This window comes from Vicugna pacos, chromosome 9 (genome assembly GCF_048564905.1).
Source record: "Vicugna pacos chromosome 9, VicPac4, whole genome shotgun sequence".
Classification (NCBI taxonomy): domain Eukaryota; kingdom Metazoa; phylum Chordata; class Mammalia; order Artiodactyla; family Camelidae; genus Vicugna; species Vicugna pacos.
Window position 1 is genome coordinate 2,246,502 of NC_132995.1, and position 24,044 is coordinate 2,270,545.

The 24,044-nt window shown below is 50.3% G+C and overlaps 1 protein-coding gene and 1 long non-coding RNA gene across 2 annotated transcripts in view; both read left to right on the plus strand.

Moving 5' to 3' along the window:
* Positions 1-12,751: 12,751 nt before the first annotated feature.
* Positions 12,752-14,183, plus strand: LOC116282228 (uncharacterized). Its single transcript, XR_004191690.2, has 2 exons — positions 12,752-13,195; positions 13,542-14,183. It is a non-coding gene; the product is annotated as an uncharacterized lncRNA (long non-coding RNA).
* Positions 14,184-17,685: 3,502 nt separating this feature from the next.
* The window catches only part of LOC102542180 (NACHT, LRR and PYD domains-containing protein 13), a 38,222-nt gene continuing 31,863 nt past the window's right edge, over positions 17,686-24,044 (plus strand). The window contains exons 1-2 of the mRNA XM_072968333.1: positions 17,686-17,793; positions 22,422-22,785. Coding sequence (XP_072824434.1) covers positions 22,473-22,785 — 313 coding nt within the window. The 5' untranslated portion in view covers positions 17,686-17,793; positions 22,422-22,472. The remainder of the gene's footprint in view (positions 17,794-22,421; positions 22,786-24,044) is intronic.

Sequence of the window (24,044 nt, forward strand, 5' to 3'; positions counted from 1 at the left end):
ACTCAAGGAAACCATCAAATAGGTTCCCACCACTTTCTGGAAAATCAAAATGATTCTTGGTCGGTTGATTCCCGTTGTGCCTGTTAATGTAATATTGAGCTACACAAACACAGCGAAGACTTTTGGGGTAAAAATAGACGGATAAATATTTGAAAAAAACCACCTGATCAGGAACTTGTATCTAGAAACTGTAAAACCTCCTAATAAAAAAAGGCTAAATAACCCAGTTAAAAACGGGCAAAGGATCTGAACAGACATTTTCCCCAAAGAAGAGACACTAATGAGGCGCTCTGCTGACAGGCACGTGGCGGTGTGCTGGGCATCACCGGCTCTCGGAGCCGGCGCGGACCCTCCACCCCGAAGTCGCTCTTCCTGCAGGTGCCTGCCGGTGCCCTCCTCCCCTGCCCAGGCGTCTCTCCTCAGAGCTGTCCAGGAGGCTGCGCTGTGACACAGAAACGCGTTGTGCTTGCTGGGAATGCTCCTTGACAGCAAGGATAATGCAGTGCAAGAATTGCTCAGTGTATTAAGGAACTGACATGTTGACATACAGATCAGCCCTTGTAAGTTAATTCCCTAAGACTTAATCGTGCCAGACGAACTCCAGAATAGTGTTTTGGAGTTTAAAAGCCTGAAAATCAAAATCCTGAAAAAGGGAGTGATAGTAATTCTCGGACTAGGAATAATTCTTAAATCCGGCAAACCTCCTCGTTCATTACTGCGTGACCCCTGTAAATGCGACGACCAGTCCTAGTTTGGCATTTTGGGCATCAGCCCACAGCGATCACTTTGCGGTAGAAAATAAAGCCATCAAAAGGGTGTCGTGGAATAAAGTGCTTCAAGGACTCACATAGGCGCCAACCTGGTTTTCTCCCCCACCAGGGGCAATGTTAGAGTAGAACTGCTCTTTGCTTGCTGTCTCTGCCCGGGCAGGAGCGCTGGTCCGAGCGTGTCTGGTGCATCCATAGCGGGGTCCTGATCCAGGCTCCTGCTGCGCTGGGGGCTGCAGGGAGCAGCCCGCCCGCGAGGGCCGGGTCTGGTCCAACACTGAGTTTCGCTGCGGCTGTTGCTACCTCAGCAGGCAGGCCGGGGGTCCCCTCTCTGTTCCCTGGCCCTACAGGCTGTTCCTGGTAGTCAGGACCCATCGCCTTTCCTGCCTGCGAGCCTCTACATGGAGAACTTTCAAGTGGGGTGTTGCTAAGATGACTTCTGTTTACTACGAGAGATAAAGAAGTGGAAATGTAGATAAGATACGTGGAAGAAAACACTGAAGGGACAGCCCTGGGGATGGTGGAAAGGGGACGCAGGGGTACCCTTGTGAGAAAACTCTGGATTTCCTCAGTTTGAAGATTTCAAAGGCTGCTTTAAGAGATGAAGTGATCTATCTGGGCACAAGTTTCCCCTGGGACACGGGAAACGTGTTATCACAAATGCCCTCTTTATCGGACGCGCCTCTCCGGGTAATTCAGAGGAGGCACGACTTGGATGCTTGTCACGGATTGAGCAGCTGCCCGGAGGTGTGAGCACAGCCTCCTTTCCCTCGTGCTGTTCCGTCTCCTCTTCCTGTCCTTGAGAGCGCTCTGCTGCACTGAATGCGCTGCTCAGGACGGCTGGTGCGGCTGCTTAGATCTCTGCCTTCACGGGGCCAAGCCTCAAGGCTCAGATTCCACGGAGCTGGAACCCAAGAAGGAACTCAGAGGCAGAGAGATGGGGGGGCCTGGGATGGGGCTGCAGGAGGTGGGGAGGTGTGGGTCGGAGAGGACAAACTCGCAGTTACAAGGTGACTAAGTCCTGGGGACACACACGGGGACTGTGTGAGGTGACAGGTGTCTTAATTAGGCTGATCGTGGGAACCGCCTCGCAATGTACACTGTATGAAAACGTCACATTGTATACCTTAAATACATTCAGCTTTTGTCAGTTGTACCTCAGCAAAGCCAGGAAATAAAAAGATTCCACCTACGCAATTCGACTTTAAGGAGGCATAAACTGCTGTGACGACAGTTACAAGCTCCCAGATCCGGGAACAGCTCCCGGTCCAGGTCCTGCTTCCGTTACGTTCAGGTAACCGAACCTCTGAGGCTGGGCGCTGTCTCCCCCAAAGGCGACAGTTGGAGCACTGTCACCACCATGAGGTTTCAGTGAAGTAACACAAGTGAGCCGTCGGGTGAGGGTGGCCCAGAGCACGCACCTGAACCCTGAGCGACACCCGCTCTAACCACAGGCCGGGAGCGAGCCTTCCTCAGCATCCTGGGGATGAGGAAACATAAACTTACTTTGTGTTGCCTCAGCTAGACCATAACCTCCGTGATAGAAGGTCATTGTTTCCTGAAATCTGAAGACAGAAAATATGCTACGTTTGAAATATTTATGTTTATGAATTCTTCCATCACGTTTAGCCCCCAAATAACTTGCAACAGAATGTCTTAGTGGTAGAAGCAAGACAAAGAAGACGACAGAAATTCATCCAGCTCAGCCCCCTTCCCTCTCCTCCCCAGATTCTGTCCCCGCCTACTGAGCAAGGAACTGGGAGAAAGAAATTTGAAACACGTGACAAAGAACCCCTGCTGTAAGGAGCTCTTCCAGTCTGTGAAAGTCATCAACAGTCCAGGCGATCAAAACGAGCAAAGGATTTAAGCAGCTCAGCCCCCTCCCCGGATGTAGCTTTTAGATGTGCTTGAAATCAATGTCATAATTCATGATAGCAATGGTCAGTGAGAGCGACAGTGACACACAAGCCGGCAGCGTCCGCCTCCGGGCCACGCACTGCTTTGTTCAGGTGCAGGAGAAAGGCCTGACGTTGCGGGTGAAAGTCACCCGTGCCATCTCTTTGGAGGGCCGTTTGGCAAGATTTATTCGCTCAAAATTCACTTAAATGTCAACGTTAATCAGTCTTGTTTGCAGCAGCAAGACTGAAGGCCATTCAGGGGCTGAGGAAGCACAGGTGGGTTAATTCAAGCAATGACGTGCTCTGCACCCTTGAGAACACTCGGTCATGAGCGCCAGGCGGTGCCTCAGTCTCTCCGACGTTTAACACAACCCTCACCCCCATACGCACATCTTTGGGGGACAAGCGGGTTGAGTGGGGGCTCTTAGGAAAGGACACATTTTACTGTACGTTTTCCCATACTGTTTGCTTTTTCAAAATACTGAAAGGTGCCTCCCATTAAAAATCATGTTTGTAGAAGCTCATAGAAATAAATGAATTTTACTAAAACCAAATCGAGACATTCTTACCATGAACCCTCTATGAAGGACCGAAAAAAAAAAAGGGTGAACATTACTGATGGAGAGATGAAGCTGCTTTGGTGGAGTCCTCACACCTGGCAAGAATAGACGCTTTTCTGCACATCCCTACATAACCTTTAGGGAAAAAATCTCAATGCTACTGGTGGAAAAAGGGAAAATACTTATTTCTAAGTACATGTTCAAAAGATTATATATATTTTAAGTTTTTTAAATTAAAAGTTTGTAGTCAGTCTTTTATTTTTATTTTTTCGGATGTTGGGAGGTGATAGGGAGAGGTAATTAGGTTTTTACTTAATTAATTTATTTTAACGGAGGCCCTGGGGACTGAACCCAGGACCCTGTGCATGCTAGGCACATGCTTTACCACTGAGCTACCCCCTCCCCCAAAAGGTTATACCTTAATCACAGAGGAATTAAAATTTCCTAGGTTAAAATCAAATGAAAGTTTCCTAGGTTTTTTTTCTCCCTCTAACATAAACCAACTTGACACACGGAGATTGAAACCAAGTAACAACCCTCCCCTCCTCCAATCTGCCAACGAGCTGGGTAAGTGACTGAATCAATGAGGGAAGCTCATGTGAGAGAATGCGTCTTGGGTGGCCTCCATGCTCACGTGGCCAGGTTTGAATTGAACATTAGCCTTACTGCACGAGGCAGTCCACTAGAGGGATTAAAGGAATAAGGAGAGAACCGGAAAACCCTCCGAGGTAGTGAAAAAGAAAGTATGGTTTAGAGAAGGTTACTTTTAGGAAGAAATGGCTGAGAAAGTTTATGTGCTCAGAGCTGATAGCAAATAAAGTGGAAGAAGCCAAGAGGAAAATTAAACGGGTCCTTCCTCTCCCAACTCCCTTCTTAGGAGGTTCACAGCATCTCATTTAAACTTTCCATAAACAACATATAAAAATCACTGTATTATCACTATAAGTAATACAGTAATGGTTATTTTTATCTTATTGTCCTCACGTCACAGAGTTGAAAGCTAGGATTCTGTCGCGTTGAAGACCTTGCTCTGTGTTAGGAAAAACAGTGTTGTCATGCACGTCTGATGGCCCTGCTCCCCCTTTTCTAAAACATCCCCGAGAGAGCTGATACACCAGACCCCAAGGAAAGGTGAGCGTCGGGGAGGAGGGCCCGGGTGGATGGGTCAGCGAGGGATAGGCTGACGGGCACCTTCTGTAAAATCGAGGGGGTCGGGGAGAAGGCAAGGGTATCATTCCCGTAGAGGCAGGACTGGAGGTTGGAGGGCTGTAAGTTAAGGCTGGTGGTCAAAGCTGTTTTCCGGGAATTTACCGAAGCGTTCACGGTGTCTCCACCCTTTGTGCTCTCCCCTGCAACACCTTTCTGCACCGGTGTCTTGAATGATTCCACAGAAGCAGTTATGATTACAGGGCTTGATGTCCACTAGACCCAGCTCTGAACATCGATTCCCTCCCTCCTCAGTCTTGCTGCCCCAGGCACAGGCTTTTAACGCACCTGTGAGTCCGTTTCCTCACTTGACATGTAACACCCTCAGGACTGCGTAGCGCTTGGATCGCCACCAGCCATAGTTAACGTGTTGTCAGCACAACTAACACGGTACCAGCCCTGGCCGTGGAGCAGACGTCTGCTGATCCTCGACTTCCGAGTCAGAGCGCCCCAACTCTGCCCTCCATTTTAGACCTAGAGCCTGGGAAGACTTGAAAGACATGCCGAAGTGCCCCCAGACCGGAGGTGGACCTTTTATCAAAACGGGGAGAGGGGACACTTCCTTTTCCCCAAGGGTGTCTTTGTTCCCTGGGCTCCCCCTCGTCTAAACGGGCAGAGTCGGGCCTGAGCAGGGCTCAGCAAATAGGCTCCAGCCAGTCACGAAGGGAAAAGCAGGGAGCGAACCGCGCTGGGAACGAGACAGGAGGAAGCACTCACCAGCCCTCCAGCGCCGAGGAGGCCGGATCCCACTGCAGCCGCGCGGGGCTGGCCTCCGGGGCGCCCTGCGCTGCTGACGTCGCTGCCCTCTGTTGGCTGCCACGGCCCGTGGCCGACCCGGGGGGCCGTGGAGCAGCTGCTTCCGGTGCCTGCACGCCCCGCCTCCCCACCTGTCCCCACACCTGCGCCAGGACCGACCTGGCGCTCACTGCCTGCTCCGGTGACGCTGGCGTTGTGTCCGCAGCTGACTTTCCCCGTGACTCCTGTCTGGGTTTCTGTGAGCTCGCACAGCGTATTCCTGTTTGTCAGCAAATGAACTGTCTCCAACACTGTAAAGTGTCCGTCTCGGTTAACAGTAACCCCGGCCACCTCGTGCCTCGAGGTGCCTTGATGGTGATCTCCCAAGGCGTTTCCTTCCATCTACCCTCCAGCTTTATCATCAACACGGTGTAGGTTTGAGGTCTATCATTTGTTGATTTGATAGACACATACAGCAACACGATGACCACAGTAGCGGTCACCCCGACTGCAGGGGTCCCCAGGCTTCACTGCAGGTGAGAATCACCCGGGGGAAGTTAAACCCTCAGTGGCCGGGACGCACCTCATTCCAGTTAAGTCAGGATGTCTGGGGCGGGGGGTACTTTCAGATTCCACGTCATACGACGCACTGTGAAGGCGGGGAGCACTGCTCTGCTTTCAGCCGGCTCAGGACGTGTTCCCGCATTGTTTTAGCAAAGTGGGGGTCTCCCAGGCCTGTCTGGGGAAGGTAATCTGACAAACTGGGTGGGTAACCTGGCTTCACACTGCCCGCCTGCTGACGCCGGGCAAGGCATTCTGATCATTCGCTGTGGCTCATCTCGCTGGTGCATGACGATCTGCTTCAGCTGTGAAATTCTGGGCTTTCAGAGAACAAATGAGGGCAAATTTTCATCTTAGAGTCTGACTTTGGATGGACCTTTATTTTTGTCTACCCCTTAAGAATGGAGTCGGGGTGGGGCTGAGGGTCCCAACGACTCTGGTTTTTGAAAAAAAAAAAAAAAAGAAAAACCCTCTAGAGAGTTGAGAAATCAATGCAGGTGGTACCTGGTCATCACTGTGTGTAGAAAAAGACAGCTGTTTCAAAAGAAAGTAATTTACGACTGCGTTCTAGATCTTTGAGTGCTAAATGCTGCCCTAACTACTTGAGTTACGTACTAGGTAACTAGGACCCGGAAGGTGCAGCGTCTGGCCGGTGATGTGCGGTTCCTCCCCACGGCGCTGCACCGGAGGCCCCCACCTATTGCTATGGCCTATCAAGGTGGACAGTGCCTGGGGGCACGGAATGCAGGAACCGCCCTCTAGAGCTTCCAGTCTGGCTCCGGGTTTAGCCTCCTACACATGCAAGAAACATTTGTTTTAATTTGTTTTACTCTATTAGTGGATTAAACTCCTTCAAATAAAAGTGGGAAGTCCCACTTCATTTTTTTTTTTAAAGAGTTCCTTAAACGTGAGGTGCTTTTCCTTCTCCATTCTTGGATGACCTTCCATGGAAGTTTTCTCTGGACCCTCTTCCAAGGCAAGTTAAGGAACAGATCTTTTCCCCTCTCTGAACAGTTGCTGTACAAGTCTGGTCATAAATAAATGACACCAAAAACGTTTTCAGATTGCATTCAAGCACATTTTTAGTCAAATTCCCCCAGCAGCCAGTAGGCAAGGCAGATGCGGCCCAGAGACGACATTAACATGACACACACAAAGCCGTCCAGAAGCCGGAGTAGGGAAGTCTCCTCGCCGCGGTGCCCCCAGTTCAGTGGATGACGTGCGTCTGACCCGTGACCCTCAGCATCCCCAGGGGAGCTTGTTGGAGGTCATGTCCGACCCCATTTTCCAGAACTAACTGAGCCACCCCAGACTCGGAATGGCCCACAGAACAGGCAACCGTTTCCCAATTTTTCATCAGGAAAAGCGACCCAGTGGGGTCAGCGGGTCAGCTCATCCACGCCGCCTCGTCAGAGCGCTCCGGACTCCAGTCCTGAGCGATCTTCAGGACTTCGTCCTCCGCCACTGGGCCCTCCAGCCTCCTCCTCGCATCCGCTTCGTCGCTCTGCTGCTTCTCCCTGTGAGGGGTAAGCGTTGGATTTGGTTCTCTTTGTGTTTGGTTTTCTTCTGCAGTCCCGGGAAAGTGTGTAAAACCTTGGCACCCAGGAGATTCAAGACCAGTGTGCGGCGGGTCCCACCACTTACGAGGTGTGGCCGGTGGCTTCACGTGGCCTGTGTTCCCCTCCTGTTTGTCACACGCCTGGGTGGCGCCCTCGCCCTGGGCTGGGGTTGTTGGTCTGTGCAACCGGCACAGACAGGCAGAGACTGTGGGACTTTCGCAGTTCAGCAGTAGAAGACCGTGGCTCTGTTCGGGGTGCTTGTGGTCCCTCCCTCCCTCCCCCATCACTTGTTCTGCACGGAGCCAGCTGCAGCGCCAGGACCAGCCCTACACAGACAACTGTGGCCTCCTGCCAACAGCCCCCTGGGTGAGGGTGGAGGCTGGTCCACCAGCCTCATCCAACTCCAGTCAGCACCTTAACTCAGCTCACGAAAGACCATGAGCTGGAAGCACCTGGTTAAACCACTCCCGTGGTTCTGACCCTCAGAAATTTCACAAGAAAATGGACTTGTGTTGCCTTATTAGGCGTGGAGGTCATTTGCTACAGAGCAGTAGGTAACAGCTATGCCAGGTGTCCCTGTCTCGTTTGCCCAGAATCCGCACTGATCCACAGCACCGTGGCCTCAGCTCTGAGCCAAGTGCCCGAGAGATGCCGTTTCTTCCAATCCCCGTGGTGTCTCCTCAGAGGAGGACGCCATCCCAACATGAGGGATGGAGAAACGGACTCAGAAAGGTCAACTGACACATCGCTGTAAACTGACTCTACTTCAACAAAAAAGAATGTTACAGAAAAAGGAAAGGCTAACTAAGCTGCTGACAGCCACGGAGCCGGTGAGTGGTGATCACAGACAGAGTGGTTTCAGACAAGGAGAGAAGATGAAGAAAAGAAGCGATTTAAGAGCAGCCAGGGGACCCCAGGTCAGCTCTCCCATCACACAGGCAGAAGCTGCAGCCGGTCAGCGGCATGACGGCAACTACGGATCCCCAGGAAGTGAGAGAGGAAGGTTAGCAACATCTGCAGCGGGATTTTAGGTCCAGGACCCCACCCATGGTGAGGACGCCTCCTGGAGAGGCTCCTCCTGCACCGAGCGCCCCACAGAGACTCTCAGGGCGGCCCTGGCTCCCCACCTCCTGGCCCTGCCAGCCTCGCACAGGAGCAGGATGCTGCCAACCCCGATGTCGTTCCTGCTCAGGTCCAGGTATCTCAGATGTCGGCTCTGAGCAGCATGGCAGCCACGGCCCAGCAGCCGCGGCCTGGCAGCCGATGGAGGTGGACAGGCACTCCTCCAGCCCGGGGGGCAGCAGCCGGCAGTGGGGAATCAGCACAGCCCCCCGGCTCAGCGCTCAGCCAGCCCAGGAGTCACCCTCCGGCGGGAGGCCTCACTCCCCTCCACGTGGGCTCTGAGCACCTACCTGGGCCAGCTTCTTGGTATGTTTTAACTGGATTACCCAGAGTAGGCTCCGAGATTCCTTACTGCAAGGGGTTGTGAGCCACACCTCTTTAAAAAGTGGATTGTCACTCATAGAAAACAAACTGGTTACTGGGGGCAGCGGGGGAGGGGAAGACTAGGGGTCTGGGATGAACAGACACGCATGACTATATATAAAACGGATAAACAACAAGGACTTACTGTATAGCACAGGGAACTATATTCAGTTCTTATAATGAGCTGTAATGGAAAAGAATCTGAAAAAAACATACGTATGCATGTGTAGGACTGATTGGCTTTGCTGTGCACAGGAAGCCAACGGGGCTTCTCTGATCCTTCTAGGAACAGATCTCTGCCCTCACACACAGCATTCGTGGAAAAAATGCGGGAGACGGGCCCAGAGACCAACTGTATCACTAATATGGTGCCGGCATGGAACAGGACGTGGTGTGAGGGTGAGAGGAAGGCGTAGAAAGGGGCCCATCCCTGAGCAAAGTGCAAATTATCTCTGGGGCAAGGCTGTCATAATTAATGCGAAACAGACGTGACGTGGGGGCCCTGGCATCCGCTTGTCTCCTGCTTTCTCCTCTTTGCTTGCTTTCTGCTCACCTGCCTTCTCTCTCCATGAACCTGGACTGGCCAGTAAACGGCAAGGCAGGAATGGCCACCTGTGTCAAGAGCGCACAGGTGTGTAGTCGACCTGCCCCAGTTTATAAAAATCCCAACCAACCCCGTCTCGATCAGGGAGGCCCCTGGTGCTCTGCTCTGAGGCTTCCCAGTCCTCCAACCAAAGGGAGGGGCAACCCCAGAAATGCAGAGCCCTCTCCCACATTCCACCCCGAGAGAACTTCACAGACGACCGGTCTCAGGGAAGGACGTGGGGACGACTCACTCGAGAACCTGCAGCCCAGAGTCGAGGTTCGTTGGGGCTTGACAGAGCGCGATGACACCGGCGTCCTTCAGGCCGTTAACGCCAACGTCCAGACTCCTCAGGGTTTTATCTTTGTCCAGAGCAGAAGCCATATCGGGACAGCAGGCAGAGGTCAGGGCACAGGCAGGGCACGTGCAGGGAAGCATGCGTGAAGGGAAGCCAACCAGACACCCTCAGACGTCCTTCCTGCTGCTTTTTTTGGGGTGTGTGTGTGTGTGTGTGAGTGTGTGTGGTACAGTAGCTTTATTGCCATATAATTAACACCCCATACAACGCACCCATTTAAAGTGTACAAAACCTTGCTTTTTAGTATGTTTACCGAGTTGCACGTTTACCCCGATTCTAGAACACTTTCATCAGCCCCAAAGGGCAAATGCTGTAAGTACCTTTCCACAGTCGTTCCCAGTGTCTACCCTCCCCCCCCCCCAGCTCTAGCCACCACTGGTCTGCTTTCTCTTCCTGTGAAGCTGCCTATTCTGGACATTTCAGTGGAATCACACAATATGTGGTCTTTGGTCACTGGCCTCTTTCACTTAGCATAGGGTTCAAGACTCACCCACGTTGTGGCATGTGCTAGTACACACTCCTTCTTACGGTTGAATAATATTCCACCACGTGGACAGACCACGTTTTCTTTATCCATCCGTCAGTTTCTGGACCCTTACGTTGTTTCCCACTTTTTGTCTATTACCAGTAATGCTGCCATGAATATCTGCGTACAGTGGCTTTGGTGTGGATTCTGTTTCGATTTCTCGCGTGCATACCTGGGAGGGGAATGGCTGACTCACATCACGGCTACGTTTAGCCCTTTGAGGCGCCATCAGACTGTTTTCCAAAGCAGTTGCACCCTTTCCTGCTCCTCGGGGAGGGACGCTAAAATCGTCAGTGGGCTTGGGGGATATTGTGTCAGTTCTGCGTTTCTGGTTTTACAAGCCAGCATTCCTTTTTTTTTTTTAACGGTTTAAAGACAGAGTTTAATTTCTGTTAATAACAAAGCACCTGACACCTAAGGGAAGTCATTGAAAGAATTTACGGAAGAGTGAGAGAAACATCAAACAAGATGTCGTTTAGCACATATCCTGGTCCATATCGTGGCCAGTTACACGACCCACTTCTAACGCCGAAAACCAGGTCACGTCACACTATTCTGATCTCAAAGGCATAGCGCTTACCCCCAGTGTCTAGGAATTAGAGGAACACATTAGGTCAGAGTTTCCCAAACTTTCTCGGTTTACACCATCCCTAGCATCTCCATTTCTTCACGTCACCCTATTCTTCATTCAATTTTGTGACACATTTGCTCTCCTGGTAGCAACTAATGAAAACCTGGCTTTGCCAAGATATTGACATCGTTCAAAGGAACGGAGCCCAATCTGACGTTAGAACGAACGACCCCGAGCTGAAAGCTCTTGCGGTGACGAACAGACGTCAGAATCGCTTACATTTAAAATATCCTGCAGAAATTGACACATGGTAACCGACTATATACTTCAGTTAAAAAAAAAGAGAAGAGAAGCAATGCTGCAGTGCCTCTGTGTGTTCACGCCTGGTGCCTCAGCACACCAGCTAAGAACTCTGCCACTAGACCATTTGCCTCTGAAACGGAGATGAAAACCACCCCCCCTTGACCACGCTTTCCTCCAGTGTGAAGCACAGTTGCTTATACTTAATGAATGTGCTGCCTAAATGAACAGTGCCCTGTTCCACTCCAGAGATTTCATGAAGAAAACACCTGTGGACTTACACCAGCCTCTGCAGAGGATGCTGAGAGAGCTGTGAGGCATGCCAAAGCTGTCTCGCCCCGTCATCCGTCAAGGAATTTCCCGCCAAGCTCAGGTGGGTCAGGCTCTTGTTGATCGCGAGAGAGTAGATAAGGCTTTTGCACGAAGGCGCTGTGCGGCCACAGTTCTCCAGCCCGAGGGAGACACACACAGACGCGGGGCAGTTTAATTCGTGCCTACGGCCGGGTTTTCTTCGTCCCATGCTGAGAGGGGAAGATTTCCATCTGGGCTTTCCCTCCTAAGGCAGGTACCTCCCCCCACCCCGGCACCAGCTCCTGGGGCTTCCCAGATTTCAAGGGGAAGATAGAAGCTTCGGTGTGAGAAGGAATTGTAGATCAGGAGAGCCGTTGTACTGTGGGTTCAGAGGGAAGAGAAACGGACCAGCAGTGGCCAGAGAGTAAAGGAGAGAAACGGAGGTGACCTGAAGGGATGTCATCTCAGAAGTTGCAGAAATAGAAAGATGCATACAAAGAGGTGAGCAGGAGTTCCTGTTAGAGAAGCAGGTGCATGGTAAGGTTGTGGAAGCATTTTCATTAGGAGTCAGGGGTAAACAGCATGGTATCTAATACTGTAATACTTTGTGCAGTGACAGATGGCTCCAGGACTGCCGTGGTGATCAGTTTGTAATGTAGAGAAGCATCAAATCTGGGGGCTTGGGGAGGGTGCAGCTCGGCGGCAGAGCGAGCACTAAGTGTGCACGAGGTCCTGCTTCAACCCCCAGCACCTCCATTTAAATAAACAAACCTAATCGTCCCCCACAAAACAAAGAAAAACATTAAAAAATTACACAATTTAAAAAAAACTAAAAGAAGAGAAAAGCATCAAATTGCTGTGCTGTGCACCTGAAACTAGTGACATTGTAGGTCCGTTATACATTGATTAAAAAATAGTAAAATACCATATGACATCACTCATATGTGGACCCTAAAAAAAAGGAGGAAAAAAGAGGACACTATGAACTCATCTACAAAAACTCATCTAGAAACAGACGCTCAGACATAGTAAGCAATCCTACGGTTACCAGGGGGGAAAGGGGGCGGAAAGGGAGTTTGAGATTTGCAGATGTTAGCCACTATATATAAACATAGATTAAAAACGAGCAGCTTCTGTACAGCACAGGGAACTCTATTCAGTATCTTGTAATAACCTTTAATAGAAAAGAATATGAAAACAAATATATGTATGTGTCTGCATGAAGGGGACATTGTGCTGCACACCAGAAACTGACACAGTGTAACTGATGGCAGGTCAGTAAGAAAATAAAAAAAGTAGTGCTTGAGTCATAAACAAACAATAAGATGTTACTTTCTGCTCAGCAGATTGGCAAGCAGTTAACAAGAACACAGGGGCGGTGACAGAGCTGGATGAGGACCTGGAGTTGGGGGAGTGTTCACACACCCCGCGGTGGGCCTGCTCTAGAGACACGCACTCTGGAACACGCCCTGCAGAGCTGCAGATGGACGCCCTCGGTGACCTGGCAGCCCTGCTCCCAGGATGCGCCTCACAGGGTGTGCGTGTGCGTGTGCGCAGCCCAAGCCCCCGTGGCAGGGAAGGCGGGCACCCGGCTTGTCGCACAGCCATACAGAAGTTATCGTTCCGCACCGGAGAGGAACGGACTATGGAAACAGCTGAACGCAAATGAACACTGGTGTCAGGTGACTGGGAAAAGAACACATCACTTGATGAGGCCACTTGTGTGAAATTCAAACCAATGCAAAGCTACGTTCTGCTTGCGGCTCCGTGCAGAGTGCTACCGCTGTACGTGCAAGTAAGGAGCCTGCTCAGCCACTTCAACGTGCTGTCGGGGTGGGGGGCGGGGGCCAGGGGTCGGGAGCTGGTATGGTTGGTGAGCGCGGAAGGTAGTACTGGGGAGGTTCTAGTTCATACACTGGAGGATGGACACACCAGGCTCATTATAACTTATTCTGGGATATTAGGTGTAAACACATACTTTAATGTAGATCTGTCTGTCTCTGCCTCTGTCAGTCTGTCTCTGTCTCTCTGTGTCTCTCTGTCTCCGCTCAACCCTTCCCTGACCCTCTAGGTCATGATCCATCACAGGACTCAGGTTTGCTCCATCACACACATGTCCTCCCATTTTGTTTTTCTCCTAGAAACAGTCCACCAGACAGACGGGCCGCAGCATGACAACCACGAGAGGACTCGGGACAGCCTCTCCAGCCGGGCCGCTGTGGGTAACACGCCTCAGACGTCCCCAGGGAGCGATGCCCCAGCACCAGGGTCCTCGAGTGAATGTTGCTTGTGAGGTTCCTGGCAAGATCGGTCCAGGTTTTAGGGGTGAACGGGCGGTCCTCCAACCTACAAAAGCCACACAAGAACGTTGAGCCTTAGCTTCCGGGGAGGACGGTACCCACGTAGCCACACAGCCCCACCTCCTGTCTCACGTTCGTTATTCACCCAAGAGTGACTGAGGGGTGATTCCCGCCTTCCCTGAGTAAACCTGCATCAAATTCAGCACCCGACTCGCAAATCGCCAACAGGAACCAACGTGCCCTGGGGCCAGGGCCAGGGCCAGCTCGCCTGAGCTGACCATGCGGCTCTAACGCCAAGCCAGGGACTAGATCCTGCCCTTGGAATATTACTTCTTTTTACGTTTGTTTGCCAAACCATCTCCCAGATGAAGAAAGCGTGGGAATTCACTCGTGGAAGGTGACTCTTCCCGAGTCCCACAGCTGTGACCTCGTCAGGCCAGGTCTCCAGCTCCAGCTGACCTGTTCATAAAGACTTCAGGCCGACGATTACGTGTCCCCACCTCTTCTGAGTGTAATTTGGAGCCAGAGAGTAGCGTGGGGGTTGCCAGGGGCAGGAGGGGAGGAGGGGGATGTTGGGCAAAGCTGTGAGATGAGTACGCGCTGGGGACCTCGTGTACGGCGTGGTGGCCGGTTAACAATGCTGTGCTGTATGCATTTGCTGGGAGTCGACCTCCAGTGTGGTCCCCACATACACAGAAGTGGTGGCTCTGGGAGGTGGTGGGCGGGTCAGGAAGCTCGTGTGGCATCGTTGCCGGGTGTACACATGTACTAAGTCATCATCTTAAAGAAAAAGCTGAGTGAACAGCCATAAAAAGGAACGAAATTCTGCCATTTGCAGCAACATGGATGGACTTGGAGATTATCATACTGAGAACGTAAATCAAACATTGTATGATAGCGCTTATCACGTTTTTAGATTCCACTTTTATGTGGAATCTAAAAAATAATACAAATGAATTTATTTACAATACAGAAACAGGCTCACAGACATAGAAAACAAATGTATGATTACCAAAGGGGAAAGGGCGGGAGAGGGATAAATTAGGAATTGGGGATTAACAGATACATGCCCCTCTATATAAAATAGATAAACAACAAGGATTTCGTCTATAGCACAGGAAACTAGATTCCATATCTCGTATTAACCTTTAATGGAAAAGAATCTGAAAAAAATCATGTGTATAACTGGGTCACTTTGCTGTACTCCTGAAACTAGCACAATATTGTCAATCAGCTACACTTCAATTTTAAAAAAAGGGAGTGGAACTAACAATAACTGAACCAAAGTAAGTGGTCAGGCAGCCTGGGCCCGTAATCCCCTCCTCCGAGCAGGCCACCTGGGTGTCTCAGTCTGTCTCAGGTCTCACCTCAGACCCTGCGGGAAACGCCGCGGGTGTCTCAGTGCTGCGCACAGGAAGCCAGGACCTGCCGCCTCACTTCCGTGCCCTGGGTCTCCAGGTGTCTCAGGTGCTGGTTCTCCACCACAACCCTGATCGAGTCCTTGTTCAGCAAGAGGAGTTCTCACGTCTGAAGCTGGGGAGGTGAGCGGCGCCCGTTACACTAGGACCCCATCAGCCCCTTTGTTCTTTTTCCGTGAGCAGCTTTATTGAGGCGTGACTGACACCCCCCCCAAGTGCGTGCATCGTTTACCCAATGCCGCCGATTCCGTGAGTTTGACGTGCTCTTACACTCGTGAGACCACCGCCACAGTCGGGGATAATTTGTCCTTTTTCCTCTCGCAACTTTGTGAGATGTAACCAACACAGAGCAGCGTGTCTGTTTATGGTGAACAGCATGTTGATTTGACGCACTGACACGCCGCGGAACGATCACCACCGTGGCTCTCGCTAACGCCTCCACCGGCCACATGCTCACACTTCCCTTTTGTAGTGAGAACACTGAGGGGCTACTCTCTTAGCAACTTTTGAGCATATGATACAGTGTCATTAATTACAGTTGCCATGCTGTGCGTGAGATCCCCAGAACTTAATTCATCCTTTAACTGGAAGTTTGTACATTTTGACCAACATCTCCCTGTTTGCTAATGAGTTTTTCTACACTCCATCAGTCCATAAATGCGCGAGGGCCCTTTCTGTGCAGCCCAGGGCTCCAAGCTGGGTTCCCTTCTCAGGTCAGCTTCCTAGCTGGACGGCCTCATGCTGGCCACGTCACCTCCCCACTCTCACGTCCATCAGAGAGCTCACGATGTCTTCTCCTTGGGATGGTCACAAGGGCTAACAAACGCGATGCCTGTGACAGGCTCTGCACAGAGCTTGCTGTAGACAGGGAGGCATCAAAACGTGGGGCCCAATAAGAACCAGTATAATAACAGGAAAGAAAACAGGTGGATACTGGCCAGGGGCCACGGGACGTTGGCGGGGGGAGGCTCCTTCAAGGCATTTTGACGAAGTGTTGAGTTCCTGGGTTTTAAAAACCGTAAGGAGAGGGCGTACAGGGTGGTAGCTAAGGGAACTGATTCTGAAGCCACCGATTCTCGAGTTTAAATCTGTATTTCAGTTACATACCAGCTGTGTAAGCTTGTGCCCCAGTTTCCCCGTCTGTGGAATGGGGATACCTTCTTCTCAGGGTGGTTGTGAGTTATTCTGCTGGGGATCCGCAGGTGGATTTATCTAGGGAGGAGTTTACAAAATGGACCTAGGGGGTCCCGGGGGAGCATTCTTCCTAAAGTTCACCAGCTGTGTGGTCTTAGACACGTCGCTCAGCCTCTCTGTTTCTCACTTTTTTTCAAAATTCAGGATAACACTACTTACCTCAAGAAATGCAGTGAACTATGCTAAGTGCCTGCTTAGCACATGGGCTGTCGGCCAGTGACCACTCAGGGAGTAAAGACAACTAGGAATTTCAGTTTTTTTGAGGAATCCCCATACTGTTTTCCATAGTGGCTGCACCCACTTACATTCCCAGCAAACAGTGCACTCGGATTCTGTTTTCTCCCACGCCCGCACATTTGTCTTTTGGATGCTAGCAATTCTAACAGGCGAGAGGTGGTACCTCACCGCGGTTGTGGTTTGGGTTTCTCCCGTGTTCAGTGATGTTGAGCACCTTTCCATGCACCTGCTGGCCATCTGTGTGTCTTCTTTGGAAAAATAACCTCACTCATATGTGGAATCTAAAAAATAACTCATAGAAAAAGCATCAGACTTACGGTTGTCAGAGGCGGGGGAGACTCACATCCTCTTTGCAGCTTTTAATCTCCTGTTCCTTTCCCATCCTAATGCCTTTCTCTAATTTCTTCCCGATTGCTAATTTAAATTTAAAATTAGTTACCACTGTCAATGGCCTGGATCCCCAAAGCCTGTTAAGGTGCAGAGTGGGGCAGACCAAGTGCTTTTTTCTTTCTGCTCTGGGAGATACTTGCAACGGGAAGGAGCCAGGAACTCTGCTTCCCTTCAGGGATGAGTTAAACTAGTTAAAATCGTTAATTAGAATTGCTCAGTTAGTCGGCCAGCACCTCCAAGACGATGTTAAGAAGTGGTGGTGTTAAGACGACCATATCCCGTCCTTGACCTCCGTGTTTCTGCTGGACTGATTTCACGGGGGGTTTCCTGGCACTGGGAGGTGAAACGGCCATCAGGTGTGGTTGCCTCTGTGACTTTCAGGCCTCGTGGGCCCTTCATCCCGCTCATGTTTCATTGTTCTCCAAGGCCTCTGGGATGGCAGGACAGGTACGCCCATAAACGGACTTGGGCCCAAGTGTAAGGCGCCACTCGCACCGGGAAGGCGTGGCTTCTGACTAGAAGCCCCGCCCCCGCCCCTCCCCGCCCCTCCCGGCCCCGCTGGTGATGGCCTGCACCTGGGGGCGGGGGCCTGCACCTGGGGGCGGGGGCCTGCACCTGGGGGCGGGGGCCTGCACCTGGGGGCGGGGGCCTGCACCTGGGGGCGGGGCTCAGCCCTGACCCCTCCCGAACTGCGCTGGAGCGGAAGGGGCGGGGCGCCCAGAGGCAGACCTGATAGGCGGCTGGAGGCCCCGAGGCCAGTCACGGGCTGGGGGAGGGTGGCCTCGGCTCCCTCCTCGAGGCTCCGCGTCCGCTGGCGGCGCCTGGAGGCGTGCACGGGGTCGGAAGTCTGGTTGGTAAGTGGCGCCTCCTTTCTCTGTGGCTCCCGACTTTCCCCTTTTCCTGGCGTCTCTCCCCGTGTTGGATCCTGACGGCGTTGTCTTTTCTTTTTTCAAAAAACAGCTTGATTAAAAAAGAAGGAACCCCCGCTATTTGTGACGGCGTGGGTGAGGCTGGGGGCGCTGTCTTAAGTGAAGTTAGCCGGTCCTGGAAGGAAGGCACTGCGGGGCTCCGCCTGTGTGGGGTCCTGCGGGGGCTCCGACGTGGGGAGGGGGCGGGACGTGGGGCGGTGCTGCTTCTGACGTGTCCTTAACCGGCTCGGGGCGCTGGCACCTCTGCCTTCGCTCGTTTGAAGCTTCCCGCTTCGCAGACCCGGGAGGTTCTCCGGGTCTTCGGGAAGTTCCAGTCGAAGCTCTCGGTCCGTGGATTCTTTCCCTCCCTGTTTCCCTCCTTTCCACCCCCTCCCCGCTCACTCTGGTGCGTCCTCCAAGCCCCTCGCGCGGCTCCCCCTGTTGCCCCTTGCACCCGCCGTGGGGCCCCGTGGGCCCCGAGGCTCCCTCGCGCGCAGCACGCCCAGCACTGATCTCAGCTGCCCCGCAGGACTCGCGGACCCCTCGCGTGGGAATTCGCCCGCTCGCCGACGTTTCCTTCGAACCCCTAGATCAACGCGGGGGGCGCCCCCGCTCAGTCTCGGCGCGCGCAGGTGAGCGAGCGGAGGCACCTGGCCGCGCTGCCGGCTGAGGTCGGACCGCGCAGGCCCCTGCCCTCTCATTTCGGCTCGGCTCGCAGCCCCTGCGCAGGTGCCCCCGTGTGTGTGCTGGTGCCTTGTCCGGCCGCCGCGCTCTTTCGGGCGACACTGCTGTGTGACGAGCCCTGGCGCAGCGCTGAAGTGCTGGCGAGCGTTCCTGAGCTCGCGCGGGCTGAGAGGCGCCTCGTGGAGAAACAGGTGCATCAGACAAGCTTCTTCAGGCGTGAATCACAGCGCTGTGAGCCGTGAGCTCAGCGGCAGAGACTCCATGACGCGTGTTAAGAAAGGTGTCTTCCAACAGAGGCACGTGTAAGACGAGGTTGTGTGTTAGTTGGCTGACACGAGCGCGATGACCAGAGGCTCAGAGGGACCTAATCCTGTGTTTCCTGTAGAAGCCATGGTTCCCTGCTCAGTGATTTAGTGTTCCCGGTGACTTCTAGAAACGCCAGCTCTGTGAATAACGAAAACGGAGAAGTGAGTGTACTTACAACAGGAAACGACACACGTTTAGTGAACACCTCATGTGTGCCTCATGTACCTGGGAATGGAGAATAAGCAAGCAGATGAAGACTTCTTTTTTGTTTTTAATTAAAAAATTTTTTGTCAGGGGGAGGGAGGCAATTAGGTTTTTTTTATTGATTTATTTAATGGCTGTACCGGGGATTGAACCCAAAGCTTGTGCATGCTAAGCACATGCTCTACCACTGAGCTCTACCCTCCCCCAGTTAAAGACTTCTTAAACTTGAATCTTCATGGCCAACATGTAAGCTTGTGAGATCTGCTCATTCAAATCTGTGTCACTGGTTCCTAGTGTAGCTCTGAGGAGATAATGTAGAAACATGGTGATTATAGTTGATAACTTAATTGACATTTGCCAAGAGAGTAGAACTTTAATATTCTCACCCAAAAAAGTGTGTGAATACATATATGATATCACATATAGTGATGGATGTGTTAATTGGCTAGATGGGGAGAACCCTTTCACAATGTGTGTGTGTATATTCACCATGTATATGTATAAAGTCACCATGAGGTATGCTTTAAATATCTAACAATTTTATTGTTAGTTATACCTCAATAAAACTTTTTAAAGGGGGAGGAGGAAAGTCCTTTTTTTGTTCATAAGAGTAAGATTTAAAACGAAAATATTTTTGATTTGTGTTTGCTCTCACAATGGCTGAATGTGTTAAAAAATTTTTTTCAGTGGAGGTACTGGGGATTGAACCCAGGACCTTGTGCATGCTAAGTGTGTGCTCTGCCACTGGGCTGCACCCTTCCCCAACCCCAGCTTCATGTGTTTTATGTGTACACCTGTGTACCATCTCCCTGTTCAAGAGACAGAGTATTTCTGGTACCCTAGAAGGCCTCTGAATGCCCTTCCCGGGCTCCCCCAGAGCAGACCGCTATTCTCAACTTTATCGTGGTGAGTTTGTTTTTGCCTGTTTTTTGAACTTTATATGAAGATATTATGCAGTGGGTACCTTTTGTTGTCTTTTCTCTTCTGCTGAACATAGTTGTGAGGTTGATGCAGGCTGTTGCATGGATGTTGTTTGTTTATTTCTCTGTAGAATTCCACTGTGTGGGTGTAATACATTCTCTTCAGTGGACACTTGGGTTGTTCCGAATGTTTGATTATCACTGACTAGAGCTGCTGTGAACACTCTTGTACGTGGCTTCCAGTGGTTTTTTTGTGGGGGGAGTAGCTAGGAATGGAACTGAAGGACATATGTGCATGTGTGCTGCAAGCAGTTTTACCAAGTGGATGCATCTTTTTCACTCTCCCTCAGTGATGTAGAGCATTCCAGTAACTCCCCGTCTTTGACAACACTTGGTGATGTCGTGTCAGCCCTTTATCATTTTAGCCACTCCAGGTGGGGTGTAATATGATTTCACTGTGGTTTTAACAGAAAATTTCTGATTCATGCTTATCAGTCATCTAGTGAATGTCATTTGTGAAGTTCTTGTTGAAATCTTCTGACCACTTACTAAATATTTTTATTGTGGTTGTTGGGTAGAGAGTTTTATTTCTGTATGTCTATTTTTAATCAGTTAGGTCAGGTTGACTAATGACGTGGTTCAAATAATCTATCTCCTTTTTTTCCTGCTTGTTCTGTTATTGAGATGCGTGTTTAAATCTCCAGTTAGTTATCATTTTAGTTCTATTTTTCCTTCATATATTTATTTATTTTTATTTTTATTATTTTTTGCTTCATATATTTAAAAGCTATACTATTTGATACACAGAATTTTAGAGTTGCTGTATCTTCCTGCTGGACCGATCCTATTATAAAATGCGCTCTATATTGAGTCATAATTTTGCCTTAAAACCTGCTCAGATGGTGACATAGCTACAGTTTCCCTTTCCTGGTGAGGGTGTGCATGCTGCATTTTTTTCTGATTAATTTCCTTGAAATGTTCCATGCTCTGGTACTTGAAGTGCACCTTTAAAATTTTTAATCGAGTTTGACAGATAGTCTTTAGTGTTTAGCTCACTTACGTTTATATACTTGCTGACACATTTGGGATTTAGTGTATTATCTTGCTATTTGTTTTCCAACATCTGTTTTCTGTTCTTCCTTATCATTTTTTGAATAAACTAAATATTCACTATTCATTTTTTCTTTGTTATGCATATATATATGTAAGTATAATCAGTTTACAATGTGGTGTCAATTTCTGGTGTACAGCACAATGCTTCAGTCATACAGAACATACATACATTCATTTTCATATTTTTTTCACCATAAGTTACAATATATTGAATATAGTTTCCTGTGCTATACAGTATAAACTTGTTGTTTATCTATTTTATATATATTAGTTAGTATTTGTAAATCTAGAATTCCCAATGTATTCCTTCCCATCCATTTCCCCCCGGTAACCATAAGTTTGTTTTCTGTCTGTGAGTATGTTTCTGTTTTGTAAATAAGTTCCTTTGTCTTTTTTTTTTTTTTTAGATTCCACGTATGAGCGATCTCATATGATATTTTTCTTTCTCTTTCTGGCTTACTTCACTTAGAGTGACAATCTCCCGTTCCACCCATGTTGTAGCAAATGGCATTGTTTTGTTCTTTTTTATGGCCGAGTAGTATTCCATTGTATAAATATACAACAGGTTTTATCCTTTATCCAGTTGGCCTGCGATGGACATTTAGGTTGCTTCCATGTCTTCCATGTATTGTAAATAGTGCTGCTATGAACATTGGGGTGCATGTATCTTTTTGAATTAAGGTTCCCTCTGGATATATGCCCAGGAGTGGGATTACTGGATCATACGGTAAGTCTATTTTTAGTCTTCTGAGGACTCTCCATACTGTTTACCATAATGGCCAAACTCCATTCCCACCCACAGTGTAGGAGGGTTCCCTTTTCTCCACACCCTCGGCAGCATTTATTGTTCATGGACTTTTGAATGATGGCCATTCTGACTGGTGTGAGGTGATACCTTGTTGTGGTTTTGATTTGCATTTCTCTGATAATTAGCGATATTGAGCATTTTTTCATGTGCCTATTGGCCATTTGTATGTTGGAGAATTGCTTGTTTAGGTCTTCTGCCCATTTTTGGATGGGGTTGTTTGATTTTTTGTTACTAAGTTGTAAGCGCTGTTTTATATATTCGGGAAATTAAGCCCTTGTCAGTCTCTCGTCATTTGCATATACTTTCTCCCAGTCTGTGGGTGGTTGTTTCGTTTTGCTTATGGTTTCCTTTGCTGTGCAGAAGCTTCTGAGTTTGCCTGGTGCTGTGCTAGGCACTGATGGTCCAGCCAAGGTCTGTTCAGAGGGAGTTGACGTTCTTGTGGAAGAGAGAGAAATAAGCATACAAACGGGGAGCAGGAGGTGGTGGGTGGAGGAGATGTGCCATGGTTCACCGTCTTGACTGGCATTTGTTTTCTACAGGTGCTCTTGGTTTTGTGGCTTAAGTGCTCTTGCGTGAAGGGGAAACCTTGCATGTTGGGCCCGATGAGTTCTTCTGGTAGCATCTCCGTACACGATGGTTCCTATGACAAGCTTCTGTCTTGCCTGATGGGCCTGGATCAGTATCAGCTGGAGGAATTCAAACTTGGCCTCCAGGCCCCGCAGCTGCTGCTTGAGAACTCCCGGCCGATCCCCTGGGCGAGCCTGAAAGCCGCTGGTCCCGCTGATCTGCTGTGCCTGTTGAGTGAGTACTTACCAGCGAGGCAGGTATGGGACGTGACCCTCCACATCTTCGAAAACATGCAGCTGACTTCACTCTGCGAGGAAATGAGAGCCAAGACGAATGGTGAGTGGGTCTGTGAGATGGATGGCTGCCCGGGGCTCACGGAGCAGGGAGGTTGCGCTGGATTTTTATGGCGTCGTTCCAAATTGCTGGTCTCCCCCTAAGAAAAAGTCTCCGTGGTTGGTTGTGCAAGTTCAGAGGCATAAAGGCTATGAATGTTTGGAGCTGTTGCTTGGCAGGGATGCGATCAGAAGTAAGGAGAGGGAGCTGAAGGATGCGTGTTCAGTTCCATTGCCAGGCTGCTTTTAAAAATACGAATTTGTTCCAATGCAGTGGTTGCATCGGGGCATGATTGGGGGACAACAGGAATTTCATGTTTGTTAGTGCATTTCTCCCCCTTGGAGAAGCACTAGGTAAATGCAACAACAACCACCACCACCACCACAACCACCACAACCACCACCACACCACAACAAAACAAAACAACACCACACCACAACAAAACAACACCCACAAAACCACAGCACAACACAACAAAACAACACCACACCACGCCACAACAAAACAACACCCACAAAACCACAACACAACAAAACAACAACACAAAAACCCCAAAGCAACAAAACACAAACTTCCGAGCTGTGCTGTTTCTTTCTTTGTGGAAGCCCTGCAGTATTTATTTGCTGTGCTAGTAATGTTTCATAGCTCGCCAGCAAGTGTGAAGTCGTGCTGCCATTTTAAGTGTTTCTATCTTTTGCAAATGTGTCATAGACCCCAGTTTGCTATAAAATAAAAACCCGCATGGCTTTTACTGTGCGGTGTCACCTACAGCAGCGAGTTTTAGGGATGCGCACGCCGCTGTATGGCAGGGCTGCTGCCTCTGAGGCCTGTGGAAACCAGTCCTAGCTTTGGCTGCTGCCCGTTGCAAGCCGGGCGCTGGTGTTAATGCTTTCTGTGCGTTGGTGCTTATTCACACTCTCCTGAGAAGGAGGTTCTGTCGTTGCTGTTTCACAGACGAGGAAACTGAGGCACAGAGCACACGTAAGTTGCCCGAGGTCGCAGAGCTGGGGTGTGAACCCCAGCGGTAGGTTTCCGGAGGCTCTGTGCTTGACCATGTATTGCCTCCCCCGCCCCCCAGCTGAGGAGTAGGGATGGGAGCCGGCAGCATGCAGTCTTCCCCATCAGAGCTTTGGGCGTTGGAGGTGCTGAAACTTGGAAATTCGGGGTTTGTGCGTCTTCCTGGGGCAGGAGGAGGGGACGGGGACTCCATTTCCCTGCATCTCCCCTCTTTTCCTCCTCCCCGCCCTCCCCTTCACAAATCC